The 21,059-nt window shown below is 46.8% G+C and overlaps 1 protein-coding gene across 1 annotated transcript in view; it reads right to left on the minus strand.

Moving 5' to 3' along the window:
• LOC119963619 (methyl-CpG-binding domain protein 2-like) overlaps positions 1-21,059 on the minus strand; it is a 168,150-nt gene extending 147,091 nt beyond the window's left edge. The window contains 1 exon segment of the mRNA XM_038792950.1: positions 20,830-21,059. Coding sequence (XP_038648878.1) covers positions 20,830-20,939 — 110 coding nt within the window. The 5' untranslated portion in view covers positions 20,940-21,059.

The raw sequence follows: 21,059 nt of genomic DNA on the forward strand, positions 1-21,059 counted from the left end.
ATGTATAAAAAATTACCTGCAGGTGAATGACTCTGGGGAGGTCTCAGCGGCGACCGTGTGGGAGGCGCTAAAGGCAGTAGTGCGGGGGGAGCCGATTTCAATTGGGGCCCACAGAGCGAAGGCAGACCGGGCAGAGATGGATAGATTGGTCAGGGAAATGGGTCAGATAGATGAAGAGCACGCGGAGTCCCCGGGGGAGGTTTTACTCAGGGAGAGGCAGAGGCTACAGGCGGAACTGGGGGCACTATCCACGAGCAGGGCCGTGGAACAGCTTAGGAAGGCGAGGGGAATGGTGTACGAGTATGGGGAAAAGGCTAGCAGACTGTTAGCGCAGCAACTCAGGAGGAGGGAGGCGGCCAGGGAAATAGGTAGAGTGAGGGACGAGGGGGGGGGCGCAAAGTGGAGGATCCGGCAGAATTGAATAGGGTATTCCGGGACTTCTATCGGAAGCTGTATACTTCGGAGCCGCCGGAAGAACCGGAGGGGATGAAAAGGTTTCTGGACGGGTTAACATTCCCAACAGTTGGGGGGGAGCGAGTGGAAGAGCTGGGGGCCCCGATTAGAGTAGAGGAGGTATTGGGGGGCCTAAAGGCCATGCAGTCGGGGAAGTCCCCGGGGCCGGATGGATACCCAGTAGAGTTTTATAGGAAGTTCTCTGAGCTGGTGGGCCCGGTCTTGGCAAGGGTTTTCAATGAGGCAAGGGACAGAGGGACACTGCCGCGACAATGTCACAAGCCACCATATCTCTGATATTGAAGCGGGGTAAAGACCCGGAGGTGTGCGGGTCCTACAGGCCAATCTCCCTGATTAATGTAGACGCCAAGCTCCTGGCAAAGGTACTGGCGGGTAGAATGGAGGAATGTGTACCGGAGGTGATTGGGGAGGATCAAACGGGGTTCGTGAAAGGTAGGCAGCTGGCGGCCAATCTGAGGAGATTGCTCAATGTGATAATGATGCCCCCGGCGAGTAGAGAGGTGGAGGTAGTGGTGGCAATGGACGCCGAGAAGGCCTTTGACCGGGTGGAGTGGGACTATCTATGGGAGGTGCTCGGACGGTTTGGGTTCGGGGAGGGATTGGTGGATTGGATCAAATTATTATATCAGGCCCCGAGGGCCAGCGTCAGGACCAACAGAGAAGTGTCGGAGTACTTTAGGTTGTACCGAGGGACCAGGCAGGGCTGCCCGCTCTCCCCGCTGCTGTTTGCGCTGGCCATAGAGCCGCTGGCGATTGCGCTGAGAGCCGCAGAGGGTTGGAAGGGGATGGTGACGGGCGGGGTTGAACACAGGGTTTCTCTTTATGCAGACGACCTGCTCCTGTACGTGTCGGACCCAGTGGCCGGGATGGGAACTATACTGGGAATGCTGAGGGAATTCGGCCAGTTCTCAGGATACAAATTAAATACGGTCAAGAGTGAAATGTTTGTGGTCCAGGCAAGGGGCCAGGAGAACAGATTGAGAGGGCTACCGTTTAGGCTAGTTGAGGAATATTTTCGGTATTTGGGAATCCAGATGGCACGAGACTGGGGCAGGCTGCATAAGTTAAATTTGGCCAGGGTGGTGGAGCAAATGAAGGGAGAGTTTCGGAGATGGGATGCACTCCCGCTGTCGCTGGCAGGGAGGGTACAGACTGTAAAGATGACAATCCTCCCTCGATTTTTGTTTATTTTTCAGTGCCTCCCGATCTTTATCGCACAGTCCTTCTTCAAAAGAGTTAACGGGCTGATCATGAGCTTTGTCTGGGCGGGAAAGTCTCCGCGGGTGAAGAAGGCGATGTTGGAGAGGAACCGCAGCGAGGGAGGGCTGGCTTTGCCGAGTCTGGTCAATTATTACTGGGCGGCCAACATCGCTATGACAAGGAAGTGGGTGGTGGGTTCGGGGTCTATTTGAGAGCGTGTGGAGGCGGCTTCATGCAGGGGTTCCAGTTTGGAAGCCCTGGTCACGGCTCCTCTACCGCTGCCGCCGGCCAAGTACACCACCAGCCCGGTAGTGGTGGCGACCCTGCGGATATGGGGCCAGTGAAGGAGGCATGTGGGGGAGATGGGGGCGTCTGTCTGGGCGCTAATCTGCGACAACCATCGGTTTGCCCCCGGTAGTATGGATGGGGGGTTCCGAGTATGGCGGCGAGCAGGGGCGGGAAGGGTGGGTGATATGTTCCTGGAAGGGAGCTTCGTGAGTTTGAGGAGCTTGGAGGAGAAATTTGGGTTGGTAAGGGGAAATGATTTTAGATACTTACAGTTGCGGGACTTTGTTCGTAGACAGGTCCCATCTTTCCCGCGCCTCCCACCAATGGGGATCCTCAACAGAATAGTCTCTAGGAGGGAAGAAGGGGAGGGCAGAGTCTCGGGTATATATAAGGTGCTCATGAGGGAGGAAGGGTCCCAGACAGAGGAACTGAAACTTAAATGGGAGGAGGAGATAGGCGGGGAAATGGAGGATGGACTGTGGGCAGAGGCCCTGAGTAGGGTAAACTCGACCGCGACATGTGCTAGGCTCGGGCTGATCCAATTTAAGGTCGTTCACCGGGCCCATATGACGGTGGCTCGGATGAGCAAATTTTTCGGGATAGAGGACAAATGCGCTAGGTGCGCAGGAGGACCAGCGAACCATGTTCACATGTTTTGGGCATGCCCTGAGCTGAGGGGGTACTCGGAGGGATTTGCGGGGGTCATGTCCCAGGTGCTAAAAACAAGGGTGGTGATGAGTCCAGGGGTGGCAATTTTTGGGGTTTCGGAAGACCCAGGCGTCCAGGGGGAGAAAGAGGCCGATGTGCTGGCCTTTGCTTCCCTGATAGCCCGGCGACGAATATTATTGGCGTGGAGGGACTCAAAGCCCCCGAAGACGGAGTGGTGGCTTGCGGACATGTCGAGTTTCCTGGGGATGGAAAAAATTAAGTTCGCCTTGAGTGGATCTGTGCAGGGGTTCACCCGGAGGTGGCAACCATTTATTGACTTCTTTGCGGGAGAGTGAGCGTCAGCAGGGGGGTGGGGGGAGGGGGGTGGGGGATAGAGTAGAGTAGGAGGGAAAATATGGCGGGTAGTACCGGTGGGAGGGGAGCGGGCTTGTGCAATATGTTACGATGGAAGTATTAAAAGTACGTGGACGTTTGCACATTTTTGCCTTTTTTGCTTCCTTTTCAGATGATGTCTGTAACTGTTTATAAAGCCAAAAACTACCTCAATAAAATTGTTTATTAAAAAAAAAAGCTCACGGCTACTCTCTTCTCTTTTATCACTTCAATAATAATAATCTTTATTATTGTCACAAGTAAGCTTGCATTAATACTGCAATGAAGCCACTGTGAAAATCCCCCAGTCACCATCCTCCAGCACCTGTTCAGGTTCAGAGGGAGAATTCAGAATGCCCAATTCATCCAACGACACACCTTTCGGGATATGGAGGTTAACTGAAATGTGTACTTATCCCTTATGATTTTTCAATGTGTTTTATGTTGTCTATGCCCTTAGACTAAATTCCTAACATTGACAAAGGGGAAAAAATCTACAATATCTACCAGCCAATCAAGTCACGGTTGTCCTGTGTTGTCACAGTTTGATTTTCCTTTTCTCTCTCATTTCAGAGATCCCAGGCTGCTTCGCACTCTTCCTGGCGCCTGCTTCACGGTGATCCCAACATAAATGTATTTTCCAAAAGGTAGTTGGGTCCATTCTACACCATTGGGTGTTTGCTACATTAAAAACTCTACATTAGTGCCTCATTTTGCTCTAAATTGCTGCTTTTCCCACTCACCTCTAGCCAAAAAAACTGTCTAAATCTCAAATAATAACATATGCTTTATTTAAGTCATCTTACTTTCCGTATTGACTGAAAATAAAACAACAAATCAGAACTGAAGGTGCAGCGTAGAATTGAAAGTTAAAAGTGGCTAATTAGCCATACTATCTGTTGGACTGGACAGGAAAAGAAAAGAATTGATCATTCTTGAAAATGTTGACACCTCCAAAATTTCTGCAAGTTTGCCAACAATACCACCTCAGATTTACTTCCATCACAGTTTTGGTCTCGCCACAAATCACATCCTGGCTGTGACAATGGTGTAATATGCCTCCATGAGTGTTCGTAGCCTTTGACATTGGTTGATCAAGCCACTTTCCAATGCCTCTGTTTGGTTAATAAATAATAATAATAATAATAATAATAATTGCTTATTGTCACAAGAAGGCTTCAATGAAGTTACTGTGAAAACCCCCTAGTCGCCACATTCCGGCGCCTGTTCGGGGAGGCCGGAACGGGAATTGAACCTATGCTGCTGGCCTTGTTCTGCATTACAAGCCAGCTGTTTAGCTGTTTAGCCAGCTGGGTTGCTCTTGCTTGCTTCAACTCATACCTATACAAATGCAGCCAAAGATTTTCCAGCAGTAGGCCCTTTCCATTCCACACCGATGCCCATGGGTTTTTCCTTGGTTGCCCTTCCTCCTTTACGTACTGCCTACATCCACTTCTAACAGTGCCCCCTAATGGCCAGCTGCTGCATAAACTTTAAAAAACAAAATTCCCTTAGCCATTTCTACAATTCATTTAATCAAATCTCACCTGGCCATCCTCCAAATCTCCAACCCCCCTAAAATTCATCCATATATACTCCACCATCACTGCCTCCTTCAAGCCCCTTCTTAAAGCTAACTTCTCTCAACAAGCTTATAGCCATCCCTCCTAATATCTCTTTAGTTCAAGGGTAAACGCATACTTGATAATCATTTAAGATGTTGCTAACAAATGCTTAAATTCCAATTTCAAAAGCGATACCAAACTCCATTAAAAATTGCAGAAGAAACTTGAAGACATAGACATCGGAGCTCACACCAGCTTCAGGTGGGAACAGGTGGGAATTGAAAAGTGATCTGGGGAGTGGAGGGAGAGACCCAACTAGTGAGCCATAGCAAAAAGGCAGAAATCACTGGAAAGGGGAATGGGGGAAAGGAAGAAAGAAAAAGAGAAAAAAGGAGGTTAAAGGGGAGGAGAAGAGGGAGAAAGATAGGAAGAAAAAGGAGTAAAAAGTACTGGAGGATAAAAAAGATGGGAAAATCAATTGGGTTATTGTTACACAAAGGACAGGAATGTGGGTGAGAGAAGAGTGATGCATGTTGGCCTGAAAGCAAGAAAATGACAGTAAGCATGGCAACAATTTCTTGGAAAAGGTGGGGCCTACAACATTCAGAAATCTAATGGCATGCCAGTGAGTCATTGCCGAGAACGGAGATCTGCTTTATTCAAATTTGTGACAAGGCCAAACGACACATAGCCCAAAGTACCAGGGTCAAAGGATGTGACTGAGCGGCTGCAGGACACTCTGAAAGGGAAGGGTCCTGAAAGCCAAATTTAGGATGCTAGGAAGTAAATTTTAAAAGTACAACCTCAAAAGGTAGCAATCTCCGGATTATTCCCAGTGCCAAGTGCTAATGAGAGCAGCCGCAGGAGAATAAATCAGATGATTGCATGGCTGGAGAGATGGTGAAGGAGGAAGGACTTTGGATTCCTGAGGTATTGGGACCAATTCTGGGAAAGGTGTGATATGGACAAGCTGGACAGGTTGCACTCCTGCTGATCCAGAGTTAATATCCTCTCGGGGGACTTGCTAGTGCTGTCAGGAGGGAACCTGTGCGGAAGATTCAAGAGAAGGAAACAAAGATAAAAATGAAAGATAGGAAAATGGAAAGCGAAAATGGAAGGCAGAGGAAACGAGAGCTAACAGCAAATAGGGCCATAATACAAAAAAAAGTGTCAAAGGTTAAAAAGATAAGTCTAAAAGCACTTACCTGAATGCAAAGGCCATTTGCAATAAAGTAGATGTATTAACAGCTCAAATTGGTATACACGGGTACGATAAGATTGGGAACTGAATACCCAAGGGTACTCGATATTTGGGAAGGGCAAGCAAAAAGGAAAAAGAGGTAGGGTGGTGTTGTCAGTTAAGGATGAAATCAGTGCAAAAGTGAGAGAGGAGGTCATTGGCTCAGGAAATCTAGATACAGAATCAGTCTGGGTGGAGCTAAGAAGCAACAAGGGGTGGAAAACATTAATGGGAGTTGTCTCGAGGCCACCAACTAGTAGTAGTGGTAAATAATGGAATTAAACAGGAAATTCGAGATGCATGTAATGAGGGTGCTACAGTAATCATGGGCGACTTTAATCTACGTATAGATTGGGAAAATTAAATTAACAATCCTGTGGCAGGCGAATTCCTGGAATGTGTACAAGATGGCGTTTTAGAGCAATATGATAAAGAACCAATGAAGGAACATGCCATCCTAGATGTATTATGCATTGAGAAGTGGTTCATTAATAATCTTGTTTTGTGGGGTCCTTTAGTTCACAATGACCACAATGTGATAGAATTATTCATTAGGATGAAAAGCAAAGAAGTTCAATTTGAAACTAGGGTCCCAAATCTAATCATTGGAAACTATAAAGGTATGAGGTGTGAGTTGACCAAGAAAGATTGGGGGATATCATTAAAAGGTATAGCGATAAATAAGTAATGACTGGTACTTAAAGAATGAATTCATGCACTGCAGCAGTTACACATTCTTTCTGATGCAAGCGACCCAATCACGGCTTACAAAAGAAATTAAGGAAAGTACATGAAGGCTTTTTCCCAGGGCGGAATTGAAAATCACAAGGGGGCACAAGTTCAAGATGAGGGGGGACAAGTTCAGTGGAGATGTGAGGGAACGTTTTTTTTTTACACAGAGGGTGGTGGTGGCCTGGAATGCACTGCCAAGTGAGGTGGTTCTGGCAGATACGTTAGCGACCGTTAAGATTTTTCTGGATAGGCAGATGAACAGACGGGTATAGAAGGATATACGTGGTTGGTCTAGATGGGACTTGTGATCGATGCAGGCTCGGAGGGACAAGGGGCCTGTTCCTGTGCTGTATTGTTATTTGTTCTTTGAAGGTTAAGTTCACAGTGAGGGGAGCAATTGAAGGGTTCTACCGTAGATGTTGTCTGTTTATATTACATATCACTGTTGGCTGTTAAGGGTTGGGGAGGTTCTATTGGGAAGGGGTGGTTATAATTACATAGAATTTAGAATTTACAATGCAGAAGGAGGCCATTCAGCCCATCGAGTCTGCACCGGCTCTTGGAAAGAGCACCCTACCCAAGGTCAACACCTTCCCCCTATCCCCATAACCCAGTAACCCCACCCAACACTAAGGGCAATTTTGGACACTAAGGGCAATTTATCATGGCCAATCCACCTAACTTGCACATCTTTGGACTGTGGGAGGAAACCGGAGGAAACCCACGCACACACGGGGAGGATGTGCAGACTCTGCACAGACAGTGACCCAAGCCGGAATCAAACCTGGGACTCTGGAGCCGTGAAGCGATTGTGCTATCCACAATGCAACCGTGCTGCCCAATGTTTTTCATGTATTGAACAATCTACCTGGACTGTACGCAGAACAATACTTTTCACTGTACCTCGGTACACATGACAATAAATCTAAATCTAGTAGAATAGATAAGGGCGAACCAGTGGATGTAGCGTATTTGGATTTTCAGAAAGCTTTTGACAAAGTCCCAATTAATAGGTTAGTGTGCAAAATTAAAGCACCTGTGATTGGGGGTGTTACATTGGCATGGATTGACAATCGGTTAGTAGACAGGAAACAAAGGGTACAAATAAATGGGTCTTTTTCTGAGTGGAAGTTAGTGATTAGTAGAGTCCCACATGGATCAGTGCTTGGGCCCCACCTATTCACAATATACAATGATTTAATGAGGGAACCAAAAGAAACACAGGAAATTGTGAGCACTCCCTAGACTACTAAATCAAATTTTCATATCCATGAAGATAACTATCGGGCATCAGCTAGCTCTTACATTTTTTCCAGATAAAGTTTAGTGAACTAATGAAAGGACATGCTAATTAAAAAAAATATCTGAATTTAACTTGGGTTAAATGTTAAATTGGAGAGCAGAAAAGAGTGAGACATAGAGCCAGACAGTGGCACTGACTCAGTGATAAGGAACACTTTTGAGATGGGGAGAAACATTATGCAGCATTTCACAATCACATTCAGCAAGAATGACAAAAAGTCAAAACTGAGCTTTTCAAAACCTTGATAATCAGGATACTGAAAAAATAATTGTTACTGCAAATGCTCGACATTTATTGCTCGAAGCACAGGGCAGGTAGTCTTATTGAATCACAAACACTGTGGGTGTACCTACACCACAAGAACTGCTGCAGGTCAAGGTGGCAGCTCACCACCATCTTCTCAAGGGCAATAAATGCTGGCCCAGGCATCGATACCCACATCCCGTAAATGAATAAAAACAAACTTGTACTGAGGGTAGGGAAGGGACCATTAAGTGATTGTGCTTCAGAGAACACAGAATCCCTAAATCATGTACTTCAGGGTGAGGTGTGGTCTAGGTTACTGCTACAGAACAAGGCTTGAGATCTCTGGAGTTACGACACTATGACTCACCAGTGATTCACCCAGCAATTCCATGCCGTCTGTAGCCATACTGTTATCAAAAATACTTAAAGCGTTCATGCAGAATTATAGGGTGTTGAAATGCAGATAATGCGTACACAATTCTGCCAAGATTGGCTGACTTACACAATCCTGCTACCCAAGAAGCACATTTGAGTATGATGCAAGAAAACAGATCACTGGGAGGTGCCACGAGTGTAATTCAGTGCAGTACATCGGAGAACATCAAAGTGCAAAAATGAGACTGGAGCAGTTTAGGGATCAGCAACACCCTGGATTTAATTATTGCTTTGAAATCAGGGTTCCTGTTTATATGTCTATTTTTCTGTTAATTATAGGTTTTATTTTGCAGCAAGCACAAGCATTACAACTCTATTTTTTGTTCTGCATTTACTGGAAAAAAATGTCAAAAAGCTTTGCACAGTAGAAATAGATGCTATACCATGGAGGTGGGGGCTGAGGGTGGTGAAGAGAATGAAATTAAGAGTGATCACCAAATACTTGGTCAGAAATAGGTTTAAGAAGGTGGAAAAGTAGAGAGTGGTGGAAGGGTTGAGAATGTTCAATGGCAAACAGTCAAAAGCACTTCAACCAATGGTGCGGCAAAAGCGTTAGAAGTGAACCAAAAGGTAAGTCAGAGGGCCAAACATTGGGAGAGGCTATTTTTTAAAATGTGTTCATGGGATGTGGCCATCGCTAGCTGGGCCAGTATTTATTACCCATCTCTGAGGGCATTTAAGAGTCAAACACATTACTGTGGATCTGGAGCCATAGGCCAGACCAGGTAAGGATGGCAGATTTCCTTCCCCAAGGAATATTAGTGACCCTAGTGGGGTTTTACAACAATAGACAATGGCTTCATGGTCATCATTAACTTATTAATTACAGATTTTTCTTTTTACTGAATTCAAATTTCACCATCTGACATGACGGGAGTCAAACCCAGGTCCCCAGGGAATAACTCTGGGACTTTGGATTACTAGTCCCACGGTAATACCACTACGCCACTGCTTCAAAGGTAGGGTGCAGTGAGAAGGTGCAGCAGATGAAGATGAGAATTTTAAATCTAATGGTTGTGAGGCAGAGAGTGTGAATATATAGGATGGGCACCTGGAACATTAAAAAAGGAATAAAGAATCAGAGGATGGTTGCTGCACTGAAGGAGAGCCCTTCAGCCCAATCTGCCCATGTTGGATTTCTGAAGGAGAAGTTTACCCTGTGCGTCCCCCCCACACACACGCTCGGCACCAGAGATGGATCCAATGTCATTTTAAACGCATCACTAGACTCTGCCTTTGCCACAATCTCAGGCCGTGCATCCCAGACCCTAACCACTTCCTGTGAGAAAAACTTTTTCCTCATGTCATCATTGCTTCTTTTATCAATTACCTTAAACCTGTGCCCTCTGGTTCTCAAACCTATTATCAATGGGAACAGTTTCTCCCCATCTAGCCCATTCAGATTCCTCATTATTTTGAATACCTATATAAAATTTCTTCTCAATTTTCTCCTCTCCGAGGTGAACAGTTTCAACTTTTCCAATCTGTCCACACGACTGAAGTCCCTCACCCCTGGAACCATTCTCGTGAACCAGCTTTGCTGTACCCCCTCATATCCTTCCTAAAGTGTAGTGCTCAGAGCTGGATGCAATACTCCAATTGAGGTCGAAACTGTCAGTTTCATATTAGCAGCTGAATCTTTGAAAGACCCATAAAAATGATACTGGGGGATGAATATTAAGTCTAGAAATAACAAAAGTGTGAATTTTTAAAAAATTATTCGCAGGATGTGGGCATCACTCGCTAGGCCTGCATTTATTGCCCATCCATAATTGGCCTCGAGAAGGTATTGGCGGTGAGCTGCCTTCTTGAACTGCTGCAGTCCTTGTGGTGCAATACACTCAGTGCTGTTAGGGAAGAACTTGGCACCAGAGTAATGAGGTTGGGGCAGAGATGGGCAATATTTCTAGGAAAAAGAGTTCTTGGAGATTGATAAGGGTTTAAGCTCAGCTCTGGATCAAACAGTGCAATAAGAGCAGCACAGTGGCACAGTGTCTTACAGGAACCTGGGTTCGATTCAAATCTTGGGTGACTGTGTGGAGTTTGCACGTTCTCTGGTTTCCTCCCACAGTCCAAAGATGTGCAGGTTAGGTGGCTTGGCCATGCTAAATTTCCCTTAGTGTCCAAAGGTTAGGAGGGGTTATGGGGATAAGGTGGGGGAGTGGACCTAGATAGGGTGCTCTTTCAGAGGGGTGGTGCAGACACGATGAGCCAAATGGCCTCCTTCTGCACTGTAGGGATTCTATGATTCCATAATACGATTTAATGTGACCAAATAGCCTAGGCGATGCAGTTATTGGCAAGGAAATTGAATTTATATCCGGCATTTAGCAAGGACTTTTTTTGATAATCAGAGTCAGGGCAAATCGAAGAGCTGATGCTGTGTGTCAATGCCGTACTTATGGAAGGTAATCATTTGTCTGCGGATATCCAAAGCAAGTTTTAACAGTCAGACATGAGATCCCAGCAGGAGTAGAAGGGGAACGAACTGGGGAAAGGTTGCCAAAAGTATGATTTGAAGTGACAGGTCCTAAGGAGACTTTTGAAGGTGCAGAAAGATGCAGGGTTTAAAAAGGTAATTGAAGAAGGGATGTCCAGAATGTGGCTGCAAGAGGCTAAAAGTTCATCCACAATTTGGAATAGAGTGAAAGGTTGGAAAAGTGTAGATCAATTAGAAAGATGGGTGAGGGGCTAAGAAATTTGGGCTGGAGCAGGATGCAAACGTGGCAAGGACATGGGAAGATTTGCAAATCAATGTACTAAAAGAGGCGAGCAGGGCTAAAAGAGGCCATGAAATGTCATTGGCAAACAGCATCAAGGAAAACCCCAAGGCCTTTTATACATATATAAAGAGGAAGAGGGTAGCTAGGGAAAGAGTAGACCCACTCAAGGACAAAGGAGGGAAGTTATGTGCAGAGTCAGAAGAAGTGGGTAAGGTCCTCAATGAGTACTTTGCATCAGTATTCACCAAGAAGAGGGACATGGTAAATGTTGAGGTTAGAAATGGGTGTGTGAATACTCTAGGTCATGTCAGTATAATGAAGGAGGAAGTATTGGATATCTTAAAATGCATTAAGGATGGACAAGTCCCCTGGGCCGGATGGGATATATCCAGGTTACTGTGGAAGGTAAGAGAGGAAATAGGTGGGGCCTTAGCAGATATCTTTCCATCATCTGTGGTCACAGGTGAGGTTCCAGAGGACTGAGAATGGTCAAATGCTGTCCCTTTGTTTCAGAAGGGAAGCAGGGATACCCAGGTAATTATAGGCCAGTAAGTCTGAGGTCAGTGGTGGGGAAGCTGTTGGAGAAATACTGAGGGACAGGATTTGTTCACATTTGGAAACGAATGGGCTGTTAGTGATAGGCAACATGGTTTTGTGCAGGGAAGGTCATGTCTTACCAACTTGATAGAGTTTTTGTGAGGTGGCAAAATTCATTGATGAGGGAAAGACAGTGGATGTTGTCTACATGGAATTTTGTACGGCATTTGACAAGGTCCCTCATAGATCATAGAATTTACAGTGCAGAAGGAGGCCATTCAGCCCATCGAGTCTGCACCGGCTCCTGGAAAGAGCACCCTACCCAAGGTTAACACCTCCACCCTAGCCCCATAACCCAGTAACCCCACCCAACACTAAGGGCAATTTTGGACACTAAGGGCAATTTATCATGTCCAATCCACCTAACCTGCACATCTTTGGACTGTGGGAGGAAACCAGAGCACCCGGAGGAAACCCACGCACACACGGGGAGGATGTGCAGACTCCGCACAGACAGTGACCCAAGCCGGGAATCGAACCTGGGACCCTGGAGCTGTGAAGCGATTGTGCTATCCACAATGCTACCGTGCTCATGGCAGATTGGTACAAAAGGTAAAGTCGCATAGAATTTGGGGTGTGCTAGCTAGATGGATAAAGAACTGGCTTGGCAACAGGAGACAGAGAGTAACAGTGGAAAGGAGTTTTTCAGAATGGAGATCTGTAACCAGTGGTGTTCCACAGGGATCAGTGCTGGGACTACTGTTTTTTGTAATATACATGAATGATCCAAATCCAAAATGATCTGGAGGAAAATATGAATAGTCCGATTAGCAAGTTTTCAGTTGACACTAAGATAGGTAGAGTTGCAGATAGTGAATGCGACTGTTAAACCATACAGCAGAGTATAGATAGATTGGACAGTTGGGCAGAGAAATGGTAGATGGAGTTCAATCCGGACAAACGCGAGGTGATTTATTTTGGAAGATCAAATTCAAGTGTGACTTATACAGTAATGGCAGAACCCTTAGGAGCATTGACATACAGAGCGATCTGGGCGCTCGGGTCCATAGTTCCATGAAAGTGGCAATGCAGGAGGATAAGGTAGTCAAGAAGGCATACGGCATGCTTGCCTTCAACGGCTGGAGCATTGAGAACAAGAATGGGGCAGGTCATCTTGCAGTTGTATAAACCTTTAGTTCAGACACATTTGGAATATTGCCTTCAGGTCTGGTTTCCACATTACCAGAAGGACGTGGGTGCTTTGGAGAGAGCGCAAAGAAGGTTTAACGGGATGCTGCCTGGTCTGGAGGGTGTTAGCTATGAGGAGAGGTTGAATAAACTCAGATTGTTTTTGTTGGAAAGACGGAGGCTGAAGAGAGACTTGATTTGAGGTCTACAAAATTACAAGAGGTATAGACAGGGGGAATAGTCAGAAGTTTTTTTACAGGGTGGAAGCCTCAAAGAATTGAACTTTTCTTTGTTCTTTTAGAAGATTTTAGTTTAGACGGGCAGCATGGTCGACACAGGCTTGGAGGGCCGAAGGGCCTGTTCCTGTGCTGTACTTTTCTTTGTTCTTTGTAAGACAAGGGGGCACAGGTTCAAAGTGAGATGAGGAAAGTTTAGGGGAGATGTGCAGGGAAACTTTTTCACGCAGAGGGTGATGGGTGCCTAGAACGTGTTGCCAGTGGAGATGGTGGAAGCAGGCACGATTGCAGCGTTTAAGATGTATCTTGATAGACACATGAACAGGTGGGGAATGGAGGGATACAGATCTTTTTGGCCAATAAGTAGTAGGTCTCAATAAGGAATCGGAATCAGCAGAGGCTTGGTGGGCCGAAAGGCCTGCTCCTGTGCTGCAGGTTTATTTGTTCTGAAGACAAGGAGCCAGTTAAGGTGGCCAGGATGTGGATTCTGAAGATTAACACAGGCCGAGGCAGTTGAGATACCCTCAAGAGTGAGCTGGAGACGGCGTTTCTATGAGGAAAGGATTAAATCAGGAGCTGAGATACAGTTTCTGTCGGGGGCTGACCAGGATTGATTCTGCCTTATCTCTACTGTAAGGCATTCTGGCTCATCACAACTGGGCTACTGTTGAGCTAAAACCAATCTGGCTCCCCTCGAAGATGGATAAAAAAAGACAACACAAAACACAGTGACAAGGAATTAGGTGTGTTAGTGGAGAGGTAAAGATAGGTATCATATGCATACATACAAAAGGTGAATTCTTGTTTGCAGAACATGTTAACAAAAGTGAGGTTGCATAGGGTTGAAGGCAAATTATTGGGTAGATAGGGAATTAGTTAGGAGGAAGGAAACGGAGAAAAAGGCCAAAAAATATACCTCAAATTAGCAGGCTGTGACAAGTGGGAATCTGTGCTGAGGCTGCAGTTTTTCATTAAAGTTATGAATGACTTGGATAAAGGAATAGCAAGCCACATATTTAAATTTACAGCAGACACGACGTGAGGTGGCACTGCAATTAGTATAGATGAAAGCAGGAAACTGCAAGGGGACAGGCAGTGTTGGATGGTGCAAGTGGGTAAAAATATGGCATACAGAGTTCAACGTGGGACAGCATGAGGGCATCCACTTTAGACCCAATAAATATATATCAGAGCATTTTCTGAACAGCGAGATACTCAGAACTATTGATGAACAGAGGGATTTAGGGATCCAAATGCAGAAATCACGAGAAGCAAGTGGAGAGATATAAGATGAATAATGGAAAATTGGTCTGTATTTCAAGACAGCTGGAATATAAAAAGGGTGGAAGTTCATTTTGAGCTACTGGAATACTACATTCAGCTCAGCGCACTGCACCTCAAGAAGCATATGTTTTTCTTGGGAGGGATAAACAGGCAGAGAAGGCTTATATATTCCCCCGAATTATACCTGGACTGAAGGGGTTATGAAGGATAGTTGCAGAGACTAGATTTTTATTCCTTTGAACATACAAGATTAAAGGGTGACCTAATTGCGGTGTTCAAGATAATTAGATGTCAGCCACTGCTCAGTGGATGGCACTCTTGCTTCTGAATCAGTGGGTTTTGGATTCCAGGACAGCACATAAACCTAGCCGGACACTCCAGCGCAGCAATGAGGGGGTGCTGCACTGTTGGAAGTGCCATTTTTCAGATGAGACATTAAACTAAGGCCTTGACTCTCCGGTGGACACAAAGGATTCTGTGGAAATATTTTAAATAGGAACCGGGGCTAATATTTATCCCTCAGTCCATAATCAATGAAAAAACAGACTGGTCATAATCAATGAAAAAACAGATTATCTGGTCATTATTATGTTGCTGTTTACAGAGTTTACTGTGCCCAAGCTGGCTGCCTCATTTCCTATATTACAATGGGCATGTGATACAGTGGTCATGTTATGGAACTAATGTTCTGGAAACATAGCACGAATAATCTTAACATCTACTGACAACGAAATATGGGCTCAAAGGATTAGTATGAGCGAAACATTTCAGTGTGTTTGCAACTAACTTGCAATGGGGGAGAATTCATCACCTTCCCTCTTGCTTATTGATCACTATGCTACTACTGAATTAATTGATAGTCCACCTTGATAACAGCCCTAACCCGAGAAAAGTTACAATTTCTCAGAATTCCCGATCCCTATATTGAGGCAATATTTGCCAACCCCTCTCTACAATAAGACCATAAGACATAGGAGTGGAAGTAAGGCCATTCGGCCCATCGAGTCCACTCCGCCATTCAATCATGGCTGATGGGCATTTCAACTCCACCTACCAGCATTCTCCCCGTAGCCCTTAATTCCTCGCGACATCAAGAATTTATCTATCTCTGCCTTGAAGCCATTTAGCGTCCCGGCCTCCACTGCACTCCGCGGCAATGAATTCCACAGGCCCACCACTCTCTGGCTGAAGAAATGTCTCCGCATTTCTGTTCTGAATTTACCCCCTCTAATTCTAAGGCTGTGCCCACGGGTCCTCATCTCCTCGCCTAACGGAAACAGTTTCTTTGCGTCCACCCTTTCTAAGCCATGTATTATCTTGTAAGTTTCTATTAGATCTCCCCTTAACCTTCTAAACTCCAATGAATACAATCCCAGGATCCTCAGCCGTTCCTCATATGTTAGACCCGCCATTCCAGGGATCATCTATGTGAATCTCTGCTGGACACACTCCAGTGCCAGTATGTCCTTCCTGAGATGTGGGGCCCAAAACTGGACACAGTACTCCAAATGGGGCCTAACCAGAGCCTTATAAAGGCTCAGAAGCACATCGCTGCTTTTATATTCCAACCCTCTTGAGATAAATGACAACATTGCATTCGCTTTCTTAATCACGGATTCAACCTGCATGTTTACCTTTAGGGAATCCTCGACTAGCACTCCCAGATCCCTTTGTACTTTGGCATTATGAATTTTCTCACCGTTTAGAAAGTAGTCTATGCTTGGATTCTTTTTTCCAAAGTGCAAGACCTCACATTTTCTCACGTTGAATTGCATCAGCCATTTCCTGCACCACTCTCCCAAACTGTCTAGATCCTTCTGCAGCCTTCCCACTTCCTCAGCACCACCTGCCTGACCACCTAACTTCGTATCATCGGCAAACTTCGCTAGAATGCCCCCAGTCCCTTCATCCAGATCATTAATATATATGGTGAACAGCTGCGGCCCCAACACTGAACCCTGTGGGACACCGCTGGTCACCGGCTGCCATTCCAAAAAAGAACCTTTTATCCCAACTCTCTGCCTTCTGTCAGACAGCCAATCCTCAACCCATGCCAGTAGCTCACCTCGAACACCATGGGCCCTCACCTTACTCAGCAGCCTCCTGTGTGGCACCTTATCAAAGGCCTTTTGGAAATCCAGATAGACCACATCCACTGGGTTTCCCTGGTCTAACCTACTTGTCACCTCCTCAAAGAATTCTAACAGGTTCGTCAGGCACGACCTCCCCTTACTAAATCCATGTTGACTTGTTCTAATCCGACCCTGCTCTTGCAAGAATTTAGAAATCTCATCCTTAACGATCGATTCTAGAATTTTACCAACAACCGAGGTTAGGCTAATTGGCCTATAATTTTCCATCTTTTGACTTGATCCTTTCTTGAACAAGGGGATTACAACAGCGATCTTCCAATCGTCCGGGACTTTCCCTGACTCCAGTGATTTTTGAAAGATCTCAACCAACGCTTCCGCTATTTCTTCAGCCACCTCCCTCAGAACTCTAGGATGTAGCCCATCGGGGCCAGGAGATTTGTCAATTTTAAGACCTTTTAGCTTTTTTAGCACCATCTCTTTTGTAATGGCAACCATACTCAACTCAGCCCCCTGACCCTTTATAATTTTTGGGATATACTCATGTCTTCCACTGTGAAGACAGACGCAAAGTACTTATTAAGTTCTCCAGCCATTTCCTCATCTCCCATCACTAGCCTTCCAGAATCAGTTTGAATTGGCCCAATGTCTACTTTGGCCTGTCGTTTGTTTCTTATGTATTGAAAGAAACTTTTACTATCATTTCTTCTATTACTGGCTAGCCTGCCTTCATATTTGATCCTCTCCTTCCTTATTTGTCTCTTTGTTAACCTCTGTTTGTTTTTGTAGCCTTCCCAACCTTCTGATTTCCCAGTGCTTTTGGCCACTTTATAGGATCTCTCTTTTTCTTTGATACATTTCCTGACCTCCTTTGTCAGCCATGGCTGTCTAATCCCTCCCCGGATAATCTTTCTTTTCTTGGGGATGAACCTCTGTACAGTGTCCTCAATTATGCATATAAACTCCTGCCATTTTTGCTCTACTGTCTTCCCCACTAGGGTCTGCTTCCAGTCGATTTTCGCCAGTTCCTCTCTCATGCCCTCGCAATTACCTTTATTTAACTGTAACACCATTACATCCGATTTTGCCTTCTCTCTTTCAAACTGCAGACTGAACTCAACCATATTATGATCGCTGCTTCCTAAGTGTTCCCTGCAGTCTGTCAGCTGCAGTCTGTCAAAATTCAGAATGTATCAATTTTGGAAAAATCTTTACCCCCTCTACTACTGCATGGGGTCGGTTAGCTCAGTTGGCTGGATGACCGGTTTGTGATCCGGAGCAACGCCAACTTCGCTGGCTCAAATCTTGTACCGGCTGAAGTTATTCATGAAGTTCTCAACCTTGTCCCTCGCCCGAGGTGTGGTGATCCTCAGGTTAAATCACCACCAGTCAGCGTCTCTCTCAAAAGGGGAAAGCAGCCGATGGTCCTCTGGGACTATGGTGACTTTCATTTCATTGCCCTCTGTATCCTCACCATTGATCAGCTCCATTATCTCATATCTGACACAGTCTACTTGATCGGACACCTGATTCAGCATCTGAAACATGCACACTCTTATCACCAGCGCACTGTAGTTGTAGCGTGCAATTACCTACAGCAGGCACTGCAGCAAGTCAGCACGGTTTCAGCAGACCTTCACAAACCCACGACCTTTACCACCGAAACGGCCATGATGTGGAGATCCCAGCATTGGGCTGGGGTGGGCACAGTAAGATGTCTTACAACACCAGGTTAAAGTCCAACCGGTTTATTTGGAATCACTAGCTTCTTCACCTGATGAAGGAGCTACGTTCCGAAAGCTAGTGATTCCAAATAAATCTGTTGAACTTTAACCTGGTGTTCTGAGACTGCTTACTGTGCCCACCTAAAAGGCAGCAGACACATGGGAACCATCATCACTTTCCCCTGCATGTCACTCATCACCTTGACTTGAACATGTATAGTCATTCCTTCATCATTGATGTTTCAAAACCAGGAACATCCTATTTAACAGCAAAGTGAAAGTACCCAGGGCCATGACTGCTCATCATTACCTCGCAAGGGCAACGATAATAAATGCTGATCTTGAGAGGAAAGCCCACAGCTCAAGAATCAATATCTGAAAAACACTGCATTAATCCCACTCCTCCCCCCGTACCTGCATTAAAATCCCCCCTGTACCTGCATTAATACCACCCTCCCTTGGCACCTGCATTAATCCCACCTCTCCCCCGGTACCTGCATTAATCCCACCCCTCCCCCAGTACCTGTATTAATACCCCCTGTACATGCATTTATACCATCCCACCGGTACCTGCATTAATCCCACCCCTTCCGGGCCCGGTACCTGCATTAATCCCATCCCACCCCTCCCCCGGTACCTCCATTAATAGCTCCACTCACCAGCACCTGCATGAATACCACCCATTTCCAGCCCCTGTATTAATACCACACCATCTTTTTCTGTATTAACACCATTCCTCTCCCAGTACCTGTATTAATATCACCTCCTCCAGTACACGCAGCGAAGCCACCCTACGCCGTATGAGTCACAATGCCACCCGTCCCACAATTTGTTTAGAAATGCTATCCCTCTATCCAGTACCTGCTGTAATCCCACAAATACATGCTGTAAATACCACTCCAGGTAACTGGTGTGATCCCACGCCCCACCCCCCGTATCTGGAGTGATACCAACCCCTGCCCCAGTACCTGGAGTGATACCATCCTCCTCCCCACTTTACCGGGAGTAATGGAACAATCCCCCACCCCCGGTACCTGAAATGATGGGACAATAACCCCCCCCCAGGTACCTGAAGTGATGTAACAATATCCCCACCCACGGTACCTGGAGTGATGGAACAATCCCCCCCCCCCCCCCCCCCTCCTCCTCCTCCTCCTCCTCCTCCTGGGTACCTGAAGTGATGGAAAAAAACGCCCCCCCCCCCCCTTCCAGGTACCTGGAGTGAGGGAACAATACTACCCCCACCAAGTACCTGGTGATGGAACAATACACCCCCCGCCCCTCCTGGGTACCTGAAGTGATGGAACAATAACCCCCCCCCCAGGTACCTGGAGTGATGGAGCAAGACCAACACCACCACCCCCCCCCCCCCAGGTACCTGGAGTGAGGGAACAATACCCCCCCCCCCCAAACCAGGTACCTGGTGATGGAACAATACACCCCCCCGGACCTGGAGTGATGGAACAATACCCACCCCCCCAGGTACCTGGAGGGATGGAACAATACCCCCCCCCCACCCCCAGGTACCTGGAGTGATGGAGCAATACCAACACCCCCACCCAGGTGCCTGGAGTGATGGAACAATACCTCCCCAGGTACCTGGAGTGATGGAACAATACCGCCCCCCCCAGGTACCTGGAGTGATGGAACAATACCGCCCCCCCCAGGTACCTGGAGTGATGGAACAATACCCCCCCTCAGGTGCCTGGAGTGAGGGAACAATACACCCCCCCCCCAGGTACCTGGAGTGATGGAACAATACACCCCCCCCGGACCTGGAGTGATGGAACAATGGAACAATACCCCCCCCCCCCCCCAGGTACCTGGAGTGAAGGAACAAAACCCCCCCCCCCCCCCCCCCCAGGTACCTGGAGTGATGGAACAATATCCCCCCCCCCCCCCCCCCCAGGTACCTGGAGTGATGGAACAATACCCCCCCAGGTAACTGGAGTGAAGGAACAATACACCCCCCCCCCCGACCTGGAGTGATGGAACAATGGAACAATAACCCCTCCCCCCCAGGTACCTGGAGTGATGGAACAATATCTCCCCCCCCCCCCCCCCCCCCCCCAGGTACCTGGAGTGATGGAACAATATCTCCCCCCCCCAGGTACCTGGAGTGATGAAACAATACACCCCCCCCCCCAGGTACCTGGAGTGATCAAACAATACACCCCCCCCCAGGTACCTGGAGTGATGGAACAATACACCCCCCCCCCCCCCAGGTACCTGGAGTGATGAACAATAAACCCCCCCTGGGTACCTGAAGTGATGGAACAATACACCCCCCTCCCCCCGGGTAACTGGTGATACCCCCAGCACATGCAGTAATGTCCCCATACCTGTCATAGTAACCCCAGTACTATAGTAATAACGCATAGTACCTTTAGTGATACCCCCAATTCATGTAGTAATAACCCCCCAAAACCTGTAGTAATTATACTTGTAGTAATAGCACCAGTTTCTGTAGCAATACCCCAGCATCTGTAATAATACTAACACCTGCGATAATAACCCCAGTACCTGTAGTAATAAACATCGCTCTTGCCGGCGCTCAAGCCTGACTTCCGGATCACCGCCTCCTTTTTCCAGCCTGGGGGCAGACACGGACAATCCGAGCGCTTCTTCTCCATGTCAAAAGAAAGAGACAGTCCCAAAAGAGCGAGTACGGTTCCCCGGGCCGGACTGAACTGGACAAAGCTGGGCTGGCCTTACAGAGGCCCCGCCCTCCGCACCCACCCAGTCGCCAGAGC

Source organism: Scyliorhinus canicula, chromosome 3 (assembly GCF_902713615.1).
Source record: "Scyliorhinus canicula chromosome 3, sScyCan1.1, whole genome shotgun sequence".
Taxonomy (NCBI): domain Eukaryota; kingdom Metazoa; phylum Chordata; class Chondrichthyes; order Carcharhiniformes; family Scyliorhinidae; genus Scyliorhinus; species Scyliorhinus canicula.